Below are 17,425 nucleotides of genomic sequence, written 5' to 3' on the forward strand. Positions count from 1 at the left end.
CCATACCGAACGGTACAGGTGGGTGCGACCAGAATAAAATTAATTGATGCCCAGTCACACTCATACCAGGCCGCTTGTGGATATGCATTTGATCAGGAGGATCAATATATTCGAAATCCTCTGAATATCGCTGGATTGCACAAAGAACCACCAATGGCTCACCCATATTAGATCCTGGTTGTTCAAGAGTGAACATGGATAATGATTTGGATGTTTCCAATCAGCTGTTTGGGGCTGATATTGCTGTTACAAAGGAGCCCTATTGGCAGGTGAAACTGTTGTCCTCAGTAGTTTCTAAGCCTAACTTAGTCTGTGTTTTGAGAACAGGGTAGAAAAGGCTATGTAGCCATACCACAAGTGCACATGTATTCCTGAGATGCCTCGGAAATCTTTCCTTTACGAGTCCCTAAAAGTGCTTTGGTAGAGATTTGAGCAAGTAGACACGCTATGTACTTCTGGGAATGGTATATATGAGACTGTTCTGCATGTTTTTCATGATCGCCCTTTCTGCAATTTACCTGGAGCGAAATGGCAAAAACCTGGCCTGGTTCACGTTAAAATTAGATCTTTTGAGAAATTTGATTTGTGATTTTATCTGGAATACCTGCAGGATCAGATGAAGGGTAATGGGACATGACCACCCTTTTGGACATTGAATTTTTTTTCCCCCCCTTCCACCTTTAATTACTTGTTACTCCAATGCTAAAATATTTGCTTTAAAAACAAAAAAGGTAATAAAGAAACTGATAGTTCTATTGCATGATCCATTTTATTGTACTGGTCACACTTTAAGTGATCTGTATCCAGTATTCATTTAATGATTATATTTAATTTCTTCTGTGACAACATGCCTACTTAGTGTTCGATTTTGTAATAGCTTATTTTGTGGATCAATAAACAATGACATTTTAAGAATGTTTAAATGGTAACGAAAAATGCAATGATGTGGCTATATATTTATGCAGTAAAATGCATTTCCCTTCTGTTTTGACTGCAGGTTGAAGTTAAGCCATATGTGTTGGATGATCAGCTCTGCGATGAATGTCAGGGAGCCCGCTGCGGTGGAAAATTTGCTCCGTTCTTCTGTGCTAACGTTACCTGTCTGCAGTATTACTGTGAATATTGCTGGGCTGCTATCCATTCAAGAGCTGGTAGGGAATTCCACAAACCCCTGGTGAAGGAAGGAGGAGATCGCCCGAGACATATTTCCTTTCGCTGGAACTGAGAGATTGTTGCGGTACTAGTGGTCATATGCAGGCATCAAAATAAGTGCACTCTTCTGTTGTCCTGAAATCCCACCACCCGCCTCAAACCACCCCATCCCCATCCTGTAAGATCGCATGCCCTTTTGTAGTAGTCTGTATTTTATCAATAGTATAATGAAAGAATGGCCTATACTATAGGTATTTTGTAGAGTCGTGTCATTGAAAACTGTATTGAAACTCATTTTTCATATGGCTACCCTGTTGCATGCGTGTTTCACTCTGTCTTCGTTTAGACCAGGAGAGCAGAGGGACTTCATGCAACATTTGTTTCTTAAGAGGAGAGTGAAAGAAGAAAAAAGGTTTTGAGTGAGGAAGAAAAATGAAACAGAGTATTTTTTTTTAATTAAATTATTGTTAATATAAAATAACATAAGAATACTTTTATTAAAATAACCATGCAACCACAATAACACTATCAGTCTGTTCTGACACAATTCCTTTTAGAGGGAGCTTTATTTTTTCAACAAAATATGCCCATTTTTGTTTGCTTGTTTTGTTACAGAAACGAAAGAAGTTAGCGATTGCCTTTTAACAGGAAAGCGCATGTTGAGCAACAAAAAATGCACGAGTAAGGTTGAAGCAGCATTGTAATTATTTTCAATTATTTTTTAAAGGATTTTGAGGTTAATACATGCATCCCTTTGCCTCAGAGTTGCAGCCACCGCAATATAAAAAACTTCTCCAATTTTATTTAGATCTTGGCATATTGTAATAAAGCAATTACACTTAACGTTTTAAAGAATGTAACCGTTTGGTAAAGTTACTACTGAGGGAGTGCACTTATCTATTTATTTTTTAAAAAAATTAAAAAGCAAAATTATCTGGTAACAGTCCCTGAAATCCTACCAAAGCTAAGTAAATGAGTAGCAAATGTGGCATTTCCTCTCCTAAAGAACAAATGTATAGATTTTATTTTTGATGTTTAATATATATCTCTATTTCCTAATTTACTAACCATCAGGTGTCAGCTTTTGCTCTCCATTTTGACACACAAAACCTAAAAATACCTCAAGGATGTCACTTTGATTTTATAGCTCTTCAGTTACTTCAAGTGTAACTGGAATGAAGAAAATAAATTGGCTGCTAATTGGTCACATTTTCAATGTAAAGTCATTTTTGATACCTATAATTTTCAATGTCATGAAGAGATTGCAGAAGGTGAAAAGAAAAAGCTACCTTAGCGCAAGACATCATTTGTACAGTTCGACTGCCCAGTGTTGGGCCATGTCAAACTTTGCACACACAAAAAATGCATCCATCTATATCACTCTTCCCATTAAAAATAAATTAGCGTATTTTCAAATTTTAAACATGGAACTATGAGTCACGAGTGTCTGATGTGCCAACTTCTGCTAAGCTGTGCATGCGCTGCTTAGTCTGAGCTTGCAAAGCATTAACCGAATCCTTATTCCAAAATACTTGTTCTGCAGCATATGGCACAAGAGGTAATTAACCATGATCTCCTGAAACTAATCAAGAATTTCCTTAATGCTATGTTATGCTTAGCTATGGGCTTTGCAGTGCTTATTAAAAAGGTGACGAAATAGTAGGGCCATATCTTAATCCATGCTAATAAACTATTCTAGGCTCTCAACACCAAAGACTTGACTCTAAGCTGCTACTCAACCAACCAGTGTGTGGCCCTCATCTTCATGGAAATGGGAAACGTTATTTAAAGTCCTTTTCTTCTGTTCAGGCTTAACTTAGCCATTCCGGATAAATTTGCAACATTTGATGTTGAATAGTGACGCTCAGAAAGGGAAACACTCTTAACAAAATCCCTGCCAAGGAATGATTTAGAAGCAAATGGAGAGTGCCCTTGGGTAGCTAGTTTCTTTCTGAAGTAAGTCATATTTTAAATGTTAAATTAAGATGCATATTTGTGTCTGCACACATGCACACCAGTAGACTCTGCAAGGTAATTTTTTTGTTTTGTTTTTTGTATTGCTGCGGGAAGGAAAGAAGAGTATCAGGTTTGGCTTTAAAATAGCTTAGCCATGGTCAAACAATATTGTCATCTAACTGACCCTGCGATCTAGTTAAATGGTCTACTAGTGTGTATATTACCTACAGCAGTTTTTCTTTTTTTGGACAAAAACGATGGTGGCTAGATGTATCAAAACACTTTGTCCCAATAACTTAATTTATTGAGGCTAATTTATTCTCACCAATATGGCACATTTTTTGGCACAAACCTATTTCACTTTCAGGAGGATTGGGTGTGCTTTTGTGCCATTGCTACCCAGTAAAAAGCGTTGGTGAGTTAACATTACAAGAAATAACACTGTTTGAGACCTAGCTTTGAAGAATAATTTTCCCTTTGTACATGACCTGCTGAATTTCGGTACAGTGTTTTTGTAGCTAACTTATTTTGTCATGCACATAATGTATACTTGTTATGCACTACTTTTGTATATCTTGTTTTTCCAACAGTGAGCATTTTTAGGCACACTTATCACTGACTGGATATCTCTTTATGCAATACCTCAATTTTTCATATTGCAAAGAGTAGCTTTTTGTACTTTTATTACTGAGAGATCTTCATATACTTCATTTTTTAATATAAATAATTTTAATAAATTTTATTTTCTTATATTCTGCTTTTTATACATTTCAGTGCTCTGCATACATGTTGAATTATGGATGTTGTGCACTGGCAATGCTATTTTAGAATCTGCAGAGAAAAGAAAGCATGTTGCTGAACATCATAGGCCCTGCACCAGGTATTTTGGTGTGTATTTATTTCAAGAAGTAGCAAAAAGTTCAGAGGAAACTAAAGAAAGCATGAACATGAAAAATTAACCTATTTGTGGATAGTCCCTTGCAACAACATTCAAGTATATAAATGTAGCTTAGACATTTAAAGTACGACATTGTCAGTGAAATGTCAAGAGCTTATTGTTAAGTTTTGTTTTTAATCTATACTGAATTGAAATTTTTGGTGAATATGTAACCATTTTTAATAGCTAAATTGATGTTCGATGTGTGATGCAGAAATGTGTCTACTCTTTTAAGATGAAAAACATAAATAAGAGCCTGCCAGGTGGCAGATTTGTAATGTTAGTATGCATGACTCATGTAAGAAATCATTATTCTGCTAATATCCACTTGTGATTATGTGACAGTGTTTACAGATTCTTTCGTGTAACACTTCAACTTACAGGGCATAAAACATGGCACCAGCCACTCTGCACTCATTAATTACAGGCGTGTAAGATGTTGTGCAATTGGTATTTAATATAGAACATAACTTACAAGTATAGTTGTCATCCATGATCCAACTATTTGTCACAGGTTTTGTACCATTAACCTCAAGCAAAGGTTCTTGAAAGACTTCTAAATACTGCCAGATGTCTGTAAAGTCACAAAATGTATTCCTCGTTTTTGTTTTGTGTATTTTTTTTAAGAGACTCAAGAGTCTAGTTCAAAATTTAGAATGATAAATTTACAGGTGTATACAAGGGGATGTTCTGCTCAAGTAAAACCTCTGAATTGGTTCTAGGCCAGATTCGAGGAACGAGGAATATTTGTGTAAATATGTCAACATCTTGAACTTTATCATTGAGCAAGACCTGTAATGTGAATCAATACAAACATCTAATGGTTAGTTCCGTAAAACTCAAGTGCCACCATCGATAAAAGTATTGCAAATTCACAGTACCGTAACCTAGCTAAGATGCCTGTTGTCCCCTAAAATGAATCCTGTGCCCCCATAGTGAGTTTCTAATAGTAAGTCTTGCAAATATTGCAAATTGTGCGCGGCAAATGCACATACTTGACATGTCAATGGTAGTTTTATAGATCTCATAGTAGCACATCAGTTTACAAGGTGGGAATATGCATATAATTATAGCATCCTCGCATGGCAATGGTCGTGTCTTTACCATGTAGTTCCAGGGTGATTACGTGGTGATCTTTTGCACTGTAGAAATGGCGTTACTGATTTATTTCATATGTAAAGAACCCCCAACTGCCCCCTGCTTTGGTATCGTATATACTTCTCCATACACAGACCTCTGCAGAATGCAAATGTAAAACTTGCAATGAATGAAATTTCACATTTTATAAGGATGCTGTTGGAAAGACTTGATAATTCACCCTTTTTTATTGTTTAAAGAGTTAAACCTTCTGTTAAAAGGTGATTTAAAACTTGAATGTGATAAATTGTGGCAAGTTTAACTTCAAGTTGTTATGTGCAATACTTATTTCAGATTTTTGGAAGATCTTTGCAGTGTAATTCTTTGTTTTTAATTGCAGACATTTAAAAATGTCATTTTCTACCGTTCTAGTAATCCTCTTTCTTGCTGGTGTTTCTAAGAAAAGAATCAGAAATCAAACTTTCTACTAATGTAAAACTGAGATTATTTTTAAAAAATGGAATAAAAAGAGGTTTTGGTCATTTGCTTTATTTTATGACCTTATTTTAAAGCTACTGTGATTGATAGCATTGTAAGAATTGGGACAATATTGTATTCAACTGTTTTATTTTTTATATTTTTAAATTTTAAAGTATAATTAGTTTTTATAATTTCATCAGATTTTTGTTATATTTTTTGGAAGTGAATCTTTTAACAAGTGGGTGTCTAGTTTTTACTAATCCCTGCTGTTTTTATTTTAATGTATTGCTCATATTATTGGAAGGAAAAGTTATTTAAGTATGTCAGTTATTAATTGTACTACTTGGCTGAATTTCCATATAGTTTTTACTGTGTATGGGGAGGTTGTAGTATTTATTATAGCATTTTAAATAAAAGGTAATTCATTTTTTTATTAAAGTCATTTTCACGTTTTAAGTTCATATTTTTGTATGTTCTACTCTAATTAAGTTATATAACACAAGTTCCTTTTTTAAGAGTTCATTTGTTGAAGTGCTAGTGAAAAAATAATATTAAATAGTTTGCAAATGACTATTTATACCAGTATGCATATAATTTTTAAATATTTGTAATGTGAGATGTTGAATGAATAAAACTTTTAACTCTTATGCTTCTTTAAAGGTGTTTGTGTTTTTGTTAATACGCTTAATGCCATTTACACATTGATTTGCATTTCTTGAGCAATATTTATACAAAACTCAATGGTGTGCGGGTACGCACACAATGGTACCACCACGTTTGACTGTGATGGGAGCATGGATGATCTTGTTTAATGAAGTTTAGACAATGGCATTATCAACTCAGTAACCTTGGATTGCTGCCAACGCAATCATGTTAGGCTTTAATCGCACAGTAGGTTGATCCATGCAAATGTCGAAGAGTACAACATCCTTGTTTCAATCTTCCATTGCCAAGTCAATCTTTCATCCTTCTGAGGTTTTATAAAGCACACAGATATCACCTGCCTGCCTTTCCAGGAGCTCTGTATGTATACAGAAATGCCCCAAAACAACCACACTCAATGGTGCATAAAGGGGTGAACCGTTAGACTCCTTTCTCCCCATCTCCTAAGTGTGCCAGCTGTGTTGGTTAGTTAGCTGAATGACACTCATGTAAACATGTGGTTACATTAGTAAAATGACCAGAAAGTGTGTTGAGGATAACACCACTTCTGTTACAACCTGTGAATTGCTGAGGCACTGTGGAGCCCTCATTTTTCTCGACACAGACAATTACAAGTATAGTAAGTAACAATTATCCACTGGATTTTATTATGCCAAAGTATTTATCACAGTGCAAACATTAATTTAGCTCACTCAAAGCTTTGTACAAGTCCTGAAATTAAGTAGCTTGTGGTGTCTGTGAAAAATCTGCTATTGTGCTTACCAAGTGTTGGGCATGGTGCTTATTGATAAAAGCAGAAGGTGTTAGTGTTTGGTACAATGGTGCTCCCCTAAAATTAAACTGCCTGTTTACACCCACTTGGTGAATTCTCATTGGTCACGCGAATTATGAAGACAGTAGGAATAGTTGGTAAACACTAGCTAATTGGAAAGCCATGAATTATCCTGACTTTTGAATTCCCAAGGAAACTGATTCAAATTTAGTGAAATGGTTAATTGTCAAGTCATATGACTAAAGGCACCTGAAATAAAGGCAATATTGCAGGACCACTAAATGCTGTTGTAGAATTGTCAGCCGTATTTAGATCCTATTTTAATTCATATGCCATTTACTGTACACTTTGCCTGAACATTTCCATGAAGGCGCTATACAATATTTGACTATCCTTATAAGGTTGGAGGTGCCCAGACCTTCCCGGCCCTTGCATTCATGTTTTGGAGTTGTCATTGAGGCTCCTGGGCCCTGCCTGCCCCGTTGTTCGCTCCCCTTGTGTCCGCTTCCGTTCCCTCCCACCTACCCCGATAGTCTATTCTCCCCAACATGCCGTAGCAAGTTGCTACAGCAGCCCCTGAATTCCTCTTTAGCTTCCGTTCATTTCAGGTAAGGTTGGTGGTGCGCAGACCCTCCTGGGCCTTGCACTCGTATTTTGGATTCAAAATTGAGGCCCCCGGACACTGCCTGCCTACTTGTTCGCTCCCCTTGTATCCGCTTCCTTTGCCTCCCAGCCCACCCACCTCCCCCGATTAGTGCATCTACCTGGTCATAACTGACCTCCCTGGGACAGCCCACTGCCCATGCAGCCCCTGCGGCTAAGGGCCCCAAGGCAAAGGGCGGCTCCTACGGAGGTGGCTCCATATCGTGTTTGCAGGTGTCAGCCGGGGAAGCCAGTGGCCAGCCGTCAATCAGCAGCTACAGTCAAGGTAGGAATGGTCAGGGTGAAGGATGGAGCGTTCACTCTGCCCTGGAACCCCTACCACTTTGAAAACTAAACTACATTGTGATAGTACTGTGATGGCTAGCCTGTGCTGTACCCCAAGAGAATTGTTCAGATTAACCAGACTCGTATCTAGAAGGCTCCACACTGTGTTGGTACTATTTATGTTGGTCTACACCACACTGTTATAGCATTGTTATTACTAGACTGCATCGTTCCCCAGACAACTGTTCAATTGCCCACATCCATTTTCATTATATGGTGAAACCTACTGCATTGTGAAACCTAGGCCTCTCTCCCACTATACAGGACTCTCAAATCTAGGGGTAGCCTATATCTTTGTTCAGAATATGCTGAAACCTACTGCATTGTGAAACCCAGCCCTCTTTCCCACTATACAGATTCAGACCGCAGCACGGTACAGAGACAGCCTTAATTGATCTCAAAGCTCAGATCGACGAGCTTCAATGACAAGGGAAACACTGCTATGCTACTCCTCCTTGATCTGTCAGCGGCTTTGACCTGGTGGATCACACAGTCCTGTGCGAACACCTGGCCTCGGCCGCCCACTTCTCAAGCGAGGTCATAGCCTGGATCCAATCATTCTTGGACAACCGTACAATGAAATTCTTGTCCCCACTGGCATCAGCAGACCCCATTAAAATAGCCTGCGGTGTACCCCAAGGCTCCTGCATTTCGCCAACTCTCTACAATATCTTTACCAAGCTCTTATTTGACAAATTGGACAGACTGGGTGTCACATACACTAATTACGCTGATGACACTCAGATCCTCATTTCCCTTTCGGGCAATTTTGTCTCTGATACGGCGTGCTAAACAAAATATACCTCATCATTCAGGCATGGATGGCCACGCATGGCCTATGCCTGTATGATTATAAAACTGAAATCCTGCTCCTCGGCTCCGATGCTAACCTCAAAAAACCCAGCCCCAATTACTCGGCATTCAATATTGATGGTAATAAAATTACAGTTGCCAAAGCAGTTAAAACATTAGGCTTTCACCTCGACTCGGCCTTGCCATTAAAGAAACAAGTGAACTCCTTAGCTTCCTCTACTGCCTATACGTGCGAGCTTATCGGGGCAAGCAGAGCCTTCCTTATCCAAGCCAGCTGCATCATCATCGCCAACGCCCTAATACTCTCCAAACTCGACTATTGCAATGTCTTGTATCTGGGAGCCAACAAATACATCCTTGACAAACTCCAAACATTGCAAAACAATGCCGTTAGAACTGCCCTTAACTTACCATCGAAAGAACATATTTCTAACAAAAGAAGAGAGCACAAATGGCTCAAAATATGTGACAGAATCTCTTAAAATGGCATCACTTACCTTCAAATGCCTTAACAATGCAGCCCCCCCACCTAGCAGCAAGAATAACGAGAAAAACATCAACCCGCCCCACCAGAACTACCAACTCCTATTGCCTACAGATATAATTTAGACCAAAAAAAGGTGACAGTGGTTTCCCCGTCAAGGCAGCCCAATACTGGAATGCTCTCCCACTCAACATTACAACGGACCAATCCTACTACAGCTTCAGGCAGAATACCCTTACATGGCTACGATCCAATGACAACTGAGCTGAACCATGCCTCAACTCTTATCCTGGCTACCTAATATGACTGTATATATGTATATTCCTTTATCTGATATGTCAAATGTAATGTATCATATTCTTATTGTGCTTTACCCTGTAACTAAGTTTTTAAGTTTTTATGCCTTTCTGTTCTCTGTTGCGCCCAGCTACCTTTGGGGTTTGGCGCGCTATACAAAATCTATAAACAAACATACAGGATTCTCTAATCTAGGGGTAGCCTCCATCTTTGTTTAGTGTACAGTGAAACGTACTGCATTCGGATACCTAGGCCTCAATGGCATTGGACTCTCAAATCTATGCCTGTTTCCTCTGTTACACCGGACAAAGATCACCCCCACCCAAACAATTCGACAGTATATGGTATGTATATCTCACACCACCAGTGTGGACACAGGCCGCAGGCACAGCCAAGCATCCATGCATGATAGAATGCTGCTATGGCTAAGCACATCCAGTCTAGCATCAAATATAGCCATCCAGACTGCAACACCTGACGTACCTCAACCTCTGCCACTAGCATACAGCAAATACCATCCAAAAGGAACTCTGTACAGCTGGCCACATATTGATTCTCTCAATAGTAATCTATCGCAATCCTCCCAATGGCGCCTACCCAAGTGCCTGACATCTCTTCAGGCTGCTTAGTCGAGACTTGCTAGCCACCCAAGTCCTACTTCGGCAACCTGCACACATGCATCTCCTAAGCTAAACTCCTTAGAGCTTTCTACCTCATTGACCACAGTCACCGAGGGCGTTCCAACCAGAAAAAGTGCTCTGAGGCCACACAAGTGGGGAAAGAGCACTATATAAACAACCAGATACAATATAATTGTGTTTTGTGTGTTTTTCGCTCACTTTGTTATTCAGATTTTGGGTCTGTTACAAATGCAAATATTTCATCTGATCAAGGAACCCTTGGCTGATATGTGGCAATACAAGGCCTTGCCTATGTCGATGACCATAGGTTTACTTACTTGGATAAACTAACACTTGTGCAAGTTGAACATTATAGCTTTAAGAAGGGACCAGTATTAAACATTAATTCCACACTCGGTATGACCGATAATGAATGCATTAAAAGATCACTTGATATAGCACTGTGGTGCCGCCTGGTTAAGGATGGAAGATCCAGATTATGACTAATATTTATTATTATATTGGGATGCCCTGTTTCTACAGCTCTGCTTCTGACCTGGATTTGAAAATCCACCTGATCAACCCACAGGCGATATGTCAAAAGGACTTGTAGTCTTGAACTATGCGTACTCCTCCCAGAAACCTCTGAAAAAAAGATGACCTATTGGCATGTGGTCAAACTCTGGACGTTTGGTGCATGCCTAGTTTTAAAAACCCCATTCCCTCTGAACACTGTATTATTCACTTGAACATCTCGGTCCCTCCACCTTCTACTCCTCATCTCCCCTCTTCAATGACTAAGATTAAATGAGCAAACAAAGGGGGGTCTGGGAATCTCTCTACCAGCACGAACACAGCCCAATGACCTGTTCTTGGGTGAATAACCCCTGGGAGAGACTCTACCAAGTCTTTAGCTCACTGTCCTTTTCACAGAGAAGAAATTTCCCCGCATATCAGCCTTTGTCCTGCCCAGGGGCAGTCCAGCGCCGAAATGCTAGGCAATTCTCCTCTGAACAAGAGTACCATCAGTAACCCCATACACGTGTTTCAGCCTTGTTGGGCATCATCAGTGAGGTGAAACTGCTGCCTCTCTAAGAACAGTGACCAAGGGGTCCACGTCTGGATTGCCCTGTTAACTTAGAGTGAAACCCAAAGTTAATGTATGCAAACAAAGGGGGGATATGCCTCCTTCAAATCTACAACTGTCTTACCCCAATTGAAGAAAACATCTGCTGACCCAAGCGTCCCAGTAAACCATCGCCCAGTTTCTCTACATCCCCATTATTTAAAAGTCCTTGAGCAGTTGGTCTTCGATCGGATCATTAAGTGCCTTGAGCATAATGGCCTGGGAGATCTGCTTGAATCTGGCTTCCATGCTAAACACCCCACTGAGACTGCACTCATATAGGACACCCACTTTCTCTCTAATGCCCATCAATCCAAGCTCCATTCTATACTCGTCCTTTTGGACCTTTCTTCTGCTTTTGACACTATTTATGTAACGCTCACCTGATTCCCGTAGAGGCGCCGGTCTTGACTGGGCGTATACCGTATCTGCAAAGGTGATGTGTAACACACGGCTGGCTCTTTGGGCTGGACCTCTGTGCACTGTATGTCTGACTTGAAGGGTAAGATGTCTGCAGATAGAAAATATGGGATTAAGGAACTGGGTTATTGAATGTCTCTCTCTTCTTCCCTTTCTCTTCTCCTGTAGAACCCCAAAGGTTAACGCTCTCACCTTAGGTAAGTGAACGCCGTGCTCTCCATCTGCCTCGGGGCAGGGTGCTGTAACCAGTTTCTTCACTGGATAAGGGGAGCAGGCCTCTTGACTTCAGAGGACTGCTGTCCGTCGTTTACTGCACGAACGGTAAGTTTCGAGTAATTCTAATGTCTTTAAAGTCTTTAGTAATGATGTTTCTTGTTTTGCAGGGTTCCGGCGATGGCGGATGCCGGGCTGAAGTGAGTTGAAGATGGAGCCCGTGTGATGAATAGAAGCGCCTGGAAGCACGTAAGTAAGCGCTTGTTGCCTGCTTCACGATGCGCTCTAACTGTCTTTTTATTTTGCAGGTACAAGTTCTGAGCGGCTGCAGGGTGCCGGAATACCCACTGGGTTAGATGTGGAAAGGAGTAATGGCACGTGAGTATTAAAGTTCCCCAATGTCTTTAAACGCACCTTGTTTTGTCTTTCAGATGCGGGATGCAGCGCCGAAGGCCTCCGGAGCGTGCGAAGAGTTGGTAAGCTTTTGTCTTTCAGATGCCGGAATGCAGTGTGAAGACCTCCGGAGCGCACGAAGAGTTAGGTAAGCCTTTGTCTTTCAGATGCCGGAATGCAGCGCGAGGCGTTGGTGACAGCCGATGGACCAGGTAAGTGAAGAGCTGTCACTGAAGACCGTAATGCTAACCTGTTCTTTCTTGTCTTTATAGGTGTTGCTGAAGACTGGATTCAGGATGGTAAGCCTTTTTCCTTAGGCCCAGGATCAGATGCAGAAGACACGATGAGCGTTCTGCTGCAGAGGATGCAGAATAACGCAAAGCAAGATTCATCCATCGGGTGTGGTTTAAATAGCCTCCTGTAGTGCTTAGGTATCTCCTTCCACAGCCACGCCTAGGTAAGAAAAGAGTTCCTGCTTTCCAGAAGAGTTCCAGTGTTCTGAATCTAGGGAGTGGCTCCTGCCCCACCCAACAGGAAAAGTAGTTCCAAACAGAAGAGGATCAGAGGCTCAACTGGCAGGCAAGTAAGCAGCATGGTCTGCTGCAGGTAAGTCCACCCAAGCATTATGAGCCCGGCGCTTCCAGCGCTGGGACTGGGCATATTTATGAGCCTGGTGCCACTGGCGCCAGGACTGGGTCCAAAAGGTCCCAATTGGGACTGGTTGGCACTCAGAACCTGGGTTATGGATCTGCTTCCAAGGGAGTTGGGAAAACCCTGACCTTTTGGAAGCAGAGATCATGACAATTTATTTGTGGGAGATTTCTAAGGTGCTTATACAACAAGACAATACTACTAGGCCTTGTGACATTCAGAGCGTGCAAGTGCAGTGAATAGAAAAGGAAAAGAAGGGGGGCTGAGAGGAAGTGCTATTCGGGTCCCTTATGGGAGGAAGTACCACAGGTGAGTGTATGGGCGGAGACTCCTTGGACGAGGAGGAAGGTCTACCGCCCAACAGCTAAGTGTGGGTGGAGGCAAACCCCCTGACAGGCAGGTGAGGGCCAAGAGGGCAGGGGCTTGGAGCGATTGGGCAGAAGGCCAGGACCCTATTGAACTCTTGGGGGACCAGGCTGCCAATCTCAGCAACAGAGGGGATGGTTGACACGGGAGGGTGAGAGGGAAGGATGAGAAGAGAAAGCTCTTTGTTTGCGGAACTTGAGGTGGTCTGGTTCAAGACTGAGAGGGAGACTGCTCCAAAGGAGGGAGCCAGCTGAGGAGAGAGATCTGCCCCCAGCTCACTGCTTGGTGAAGCGTTTGATCAGCAGAGCGTTAGAGCAAGAAGATGGAAGGGATCTGGAGGGAGAATATTTGAGAGTTGCAGGTAGCATGATCCCAGGCCCCAGATAGTCTTGTGGATGATCCAAAGTGTCTTGAAATTGATCCTTGCAGCAACTGGGAGCCAGTGGAGAGATCTTCGAGCTTGAGAGATGTGGTCCCAGGGGTTGAGGCTAAGGATAAGTCTTTCAGCCCTATTCTGGATTAGTTGAAGATGGAGCGAAGAAAGACAGGTTGAGGAAGAGGCCGTTACAGTAATCTTGCCTGGAGAGAGGTCCAGAGCTCTAGAGACTTCAAGCTTCTGGGGGAAGGTGAGGAAAGGGAGAAAGCCTCTAAGGAGTCGAAGTTGAAAGTGGCCCTTCTTGGCAAGGTCCAAGATGTGAGGAATAAAGAAGAGCGAGAGGAGTCGAAGATGACCTTGAGGATTCTGGCATCAGTGGAAGGGGATGGAGGAGAGCCCATAGAGGATGGCCAGAGTGCAGGAGGGAAACGGGGAGCAGGTGTCCCGATGGGCAGGATCTTGGTCTTACTGGCATTGATGGAGATCATTGGAGGTGCACCAAGACTGAATAGCAGACACAGTCCGGGATGATAGAGGAGGAAGAGGGGATCTTGAAGTAGAGTTGTCTGCGTAACACTGGAAATTAGGATAGAAGGAAGAGATCAAGTGAGCAAGAGGTGCTAGGTAGATGTTGAAAAGTCCATGGTCGAGAGGATATAGAGCCCTGGGAACACCACATATAGAGAGTGGTGGAGACGGAGTCTAGGTGCACCTGGGAAGGGCTGTCCTTGAGGGAGGAGGCCAACCAATCCAGTGCCCGGTCTGAGATACCAAGTATATCTTGGAGCCGCTTTGAGGATCGAATGGTTGACCGTGTCAAATGTGGAAGGAGAATGAGAACAGCAGGAGAGTAGTCACGATTTGCAAGCAGTTCTTCAAAGGTGTTCAGGAGAGCAGTTTCTGTGCCTCTGGATGCCCGGAATCCAGACTGATGGTCATGTAAACAACAAACGAGCTCAGTGTGTTTGATCAGTTGGGGGATGACCAACTTCTCCAGGAGTTTCCCTGGGAAGGGTGTAGTAGAGAGAGGGTGGTAGTTGGCCAGACACTAGGGTTCGGCAGAAGGCTTTTTTAGGATGGGGTGCACAATGGAGTGCTTGAGAGAAGGGAAAGAGCCAGATGCTAAGGAGTGGTTGCAGATGTCAGCAAGAGCGGGAGAGAGGGAAGATATGTTGTCCTTAATGTTTCTGGAGGAATAAGGGGACAGCTGTTTGTGTGAGACCTTCATAGAGTGGACTACTCTAGAGATCTCATCCCTTGTGATAGGTGAGGTGGACAGAGTGGGTGGGGGTGGAACAGAGGCCAAGGGAGACGGGTTGGGTGGGGGAGAGAGAGGGAAGAATGTCTGGAGTTTTAGAGGAGAAATGGGTGGCCAGTGTAGTACAGAGGGCCTAAGCAGGAAGAGGTGAGGTGGAGACTGCAGATGGATTGGCTAGTCCCTTGCAGATTTTGAAGAGTTCAGCCATGTTAGAGGCTCTAGACATGCAGGATTGGATGTGAGCCCACTTCTTGGAGCGGATAGAGAGACTGTATTGCCTTTGGAGTAGGCGACAGGCCAGTTTGTCAGGGGATGACCGTTGACCACTTCGCTCTCCTCACTCTTCAGGACCTTGGCTTTCACAAATGTTCTCTTCCCTGGATCGCTTCCTAACTGGAAGGTCGATCCTTTAAAATCTTAACTGCCAAACCTCTGATCCCACCCCTCTCCTTGTTAGCGTCCCCAAAGCATCCGTCCTTGGAACTCTGCTCTTCATTCTCTATACCTCTGCCCTATGAAGGCTTCTCAGCCGTTGACTTTCACAACCACCTTTTTGTTGATAACACTCAAATAGTTGTCTCCTTTCCCTTCACTAGTAAATCAAGCGTTTCAAGCTAGAAAAGTCCTCTTTTTTAGGGCACCGCGTGGCTGTTTATACTCCTTTCCCTTCACCCCAGCCATCTCAGAACAGATCACGAACTGTCTCAGTGCAATTCATGTGGTTCTATTAAAAAAACAGAAGCCATCTTCCTCTCAGCTGACAATGCTATCCCTCCCCTCTCCTTGCTGCCTGGCCTGCTTGCTTCCTCACCCAAGGCTCACAATCTTGTGGTCCTGTTTGATAGCAACCTACGGCAGCAATAATTAATCACTGCTACTGTCTGCTACTCGTATCAATCCCTTCAACATTTGGATAATGTGCCCGTTTCTTACTGATCACTCTACAAAATGTCTAATCTCCACTTGTGTGCTCAGCAAACTGGACTACTACTTAAGGCTACTCCTTGCTCTTCCTGTCTACTCATTCCTCCCTCTAGACAAAGTCCTCAACTTTTCTACCTGCACTTGGTACAGTCTACCCAGATCCTCCCCCATGTCTACCTACAGACAACATGCTGGTAGGCTCTTCATGCCGACAGCTCTATTTTCAAGTTCCTTCTCCTAGTCTACAAAGCTATCAATGATCTTGCTCCTCAGTACCTGCCTGTTTATTTCTCAGATTACTCACCATCTCATTCCCTCTGCACTCAACCTCAACACCCCACAACCTCCCTGTGCCTCCTCACACTTCTGCTTTTTCTCCCTACTCGCCTGCTTTAACTGCTGTCCTTAACAATCAAAGCCAGCTCAACTGTGGTTCTCATCCAAGCATGTCTTAAACTTCACTTACTTGCTAAAGGGGGAGCTCACCTTTTTTCCGCCATCAAGGTGGTCCCATTTCATGGAGGTCTATAATAGTTATTACTAGTTGCTGATACATATTCAACTTTAACTCTAGCATATTGTTGTCGCTCGTTCAGAGGCTTTTCGACACATCCTGCGAAGTTCGATATTTCCAACCGTCCAGAGATCCACAAACATTCTCAACAGCCTACCTTCAGGCTTCGCCCTACACAGTAGGGAGAGTGGTGAGGAAAACATTTCTTAAACTTCAGAATGCCTAAAATCATATATTTCTTTATTCTGTTACACCTCGCTGTCTTATGGCGCTTATAATGGAGAAGACTATTAAAATGGTGCGCTTCTTGCAACCAAAAGTTTCCCTGGAAGGACACACACGTGTGTAACCACTGCATCCCTCAGGACCACCAGGAAACTAGGTGCAAAGCGTGTAAGCTCTTTCGGCTGAAACCCCTTAAAGACTGATGGTTGATGCACTGGGCAGCCTACGCGATGCAGGCTGAAGCATCACCTGAATAGCCTGCTGGCACTGAGGAATCCGAGGCTGAACAAGACGGTCCCAGCACCATAAGTGATGCCAGAAAGACATTCGACCAGTAGACCGAAGACTCCTGGATGCCTGTTCCCAGCTCCAGAAAACAGCCGTCCCGCACTGCTATTGAGGGCTCCTCTGTCGACAGGGACACGCACATAAGATGTAGCGGCCCACAAGGCGCTAACACATGAGCAAACACATAAACATCATACACCCTCCGCACATGTTTCAGTGCACCTGTTGAAGTGTCTAATCTGCTGCAGAACCTAGCCCTTCAACATGCAGCTCAATGGTTCAGAAAACCTCTGCGCCTCTTGCTCGTACTCTGGTGCACTTTACGAAACAGAGTGGTTCCACACCTAACCTTCCCACACAACACAACCACCTAGCCAGACGCAGCTGCTGAAACTGTTGCCAAAAGTCTGTTTTGACAAATATTGACTCGCAA

The 17,425-nt window shown here is 42.7% G+C and overlaps 1 protein-coding gene across 2 annotated transcripts in view; it reads left to right on the forward strand.

Annotated features, from left to right (window-relative positions):
* Nucleotides 1-6,249, forward strand: part of CPEB4 (cytoplasmic polyadenylation element binding protein 4) — a 714,680-nt gene extending 708,431 nt beyond the window's left edge. For both annotated transcript variants that reach the window (XM_069652419.1, XM_069652420.1), the window contains one exon: nucleotides 998-6,249. In XM_069652419.1, the coding sequence (XP_069508520.1) occupies nucleotides 998-1,225 (228 nt within the window). In that variant the 3' untranslated portion in view covers nucleotides 1,226-6,249. The remainder of the gene's footprint in view (nucleotides 1-997) is intronic.
* The last annotated feature ends 11,176 nt before the right edge of the window (nucleotides 6,250-17,425 follow it).

Source organism: Ambystoma mexicanum, chromosome 3p (assembly GCF_040938575.1).
Source record: "Ambystoma mexicanum isolate Mex_15411 chromosome 3p, UKY_AmexF1_1, whole genome shotgun sequence".
Lineage (NCBI taxonomy): Eukaryota > Metazoa > Chordata > Amphibia > Caudata > Ambystomatidae > Ambystoma > Ambystoma mexicanum.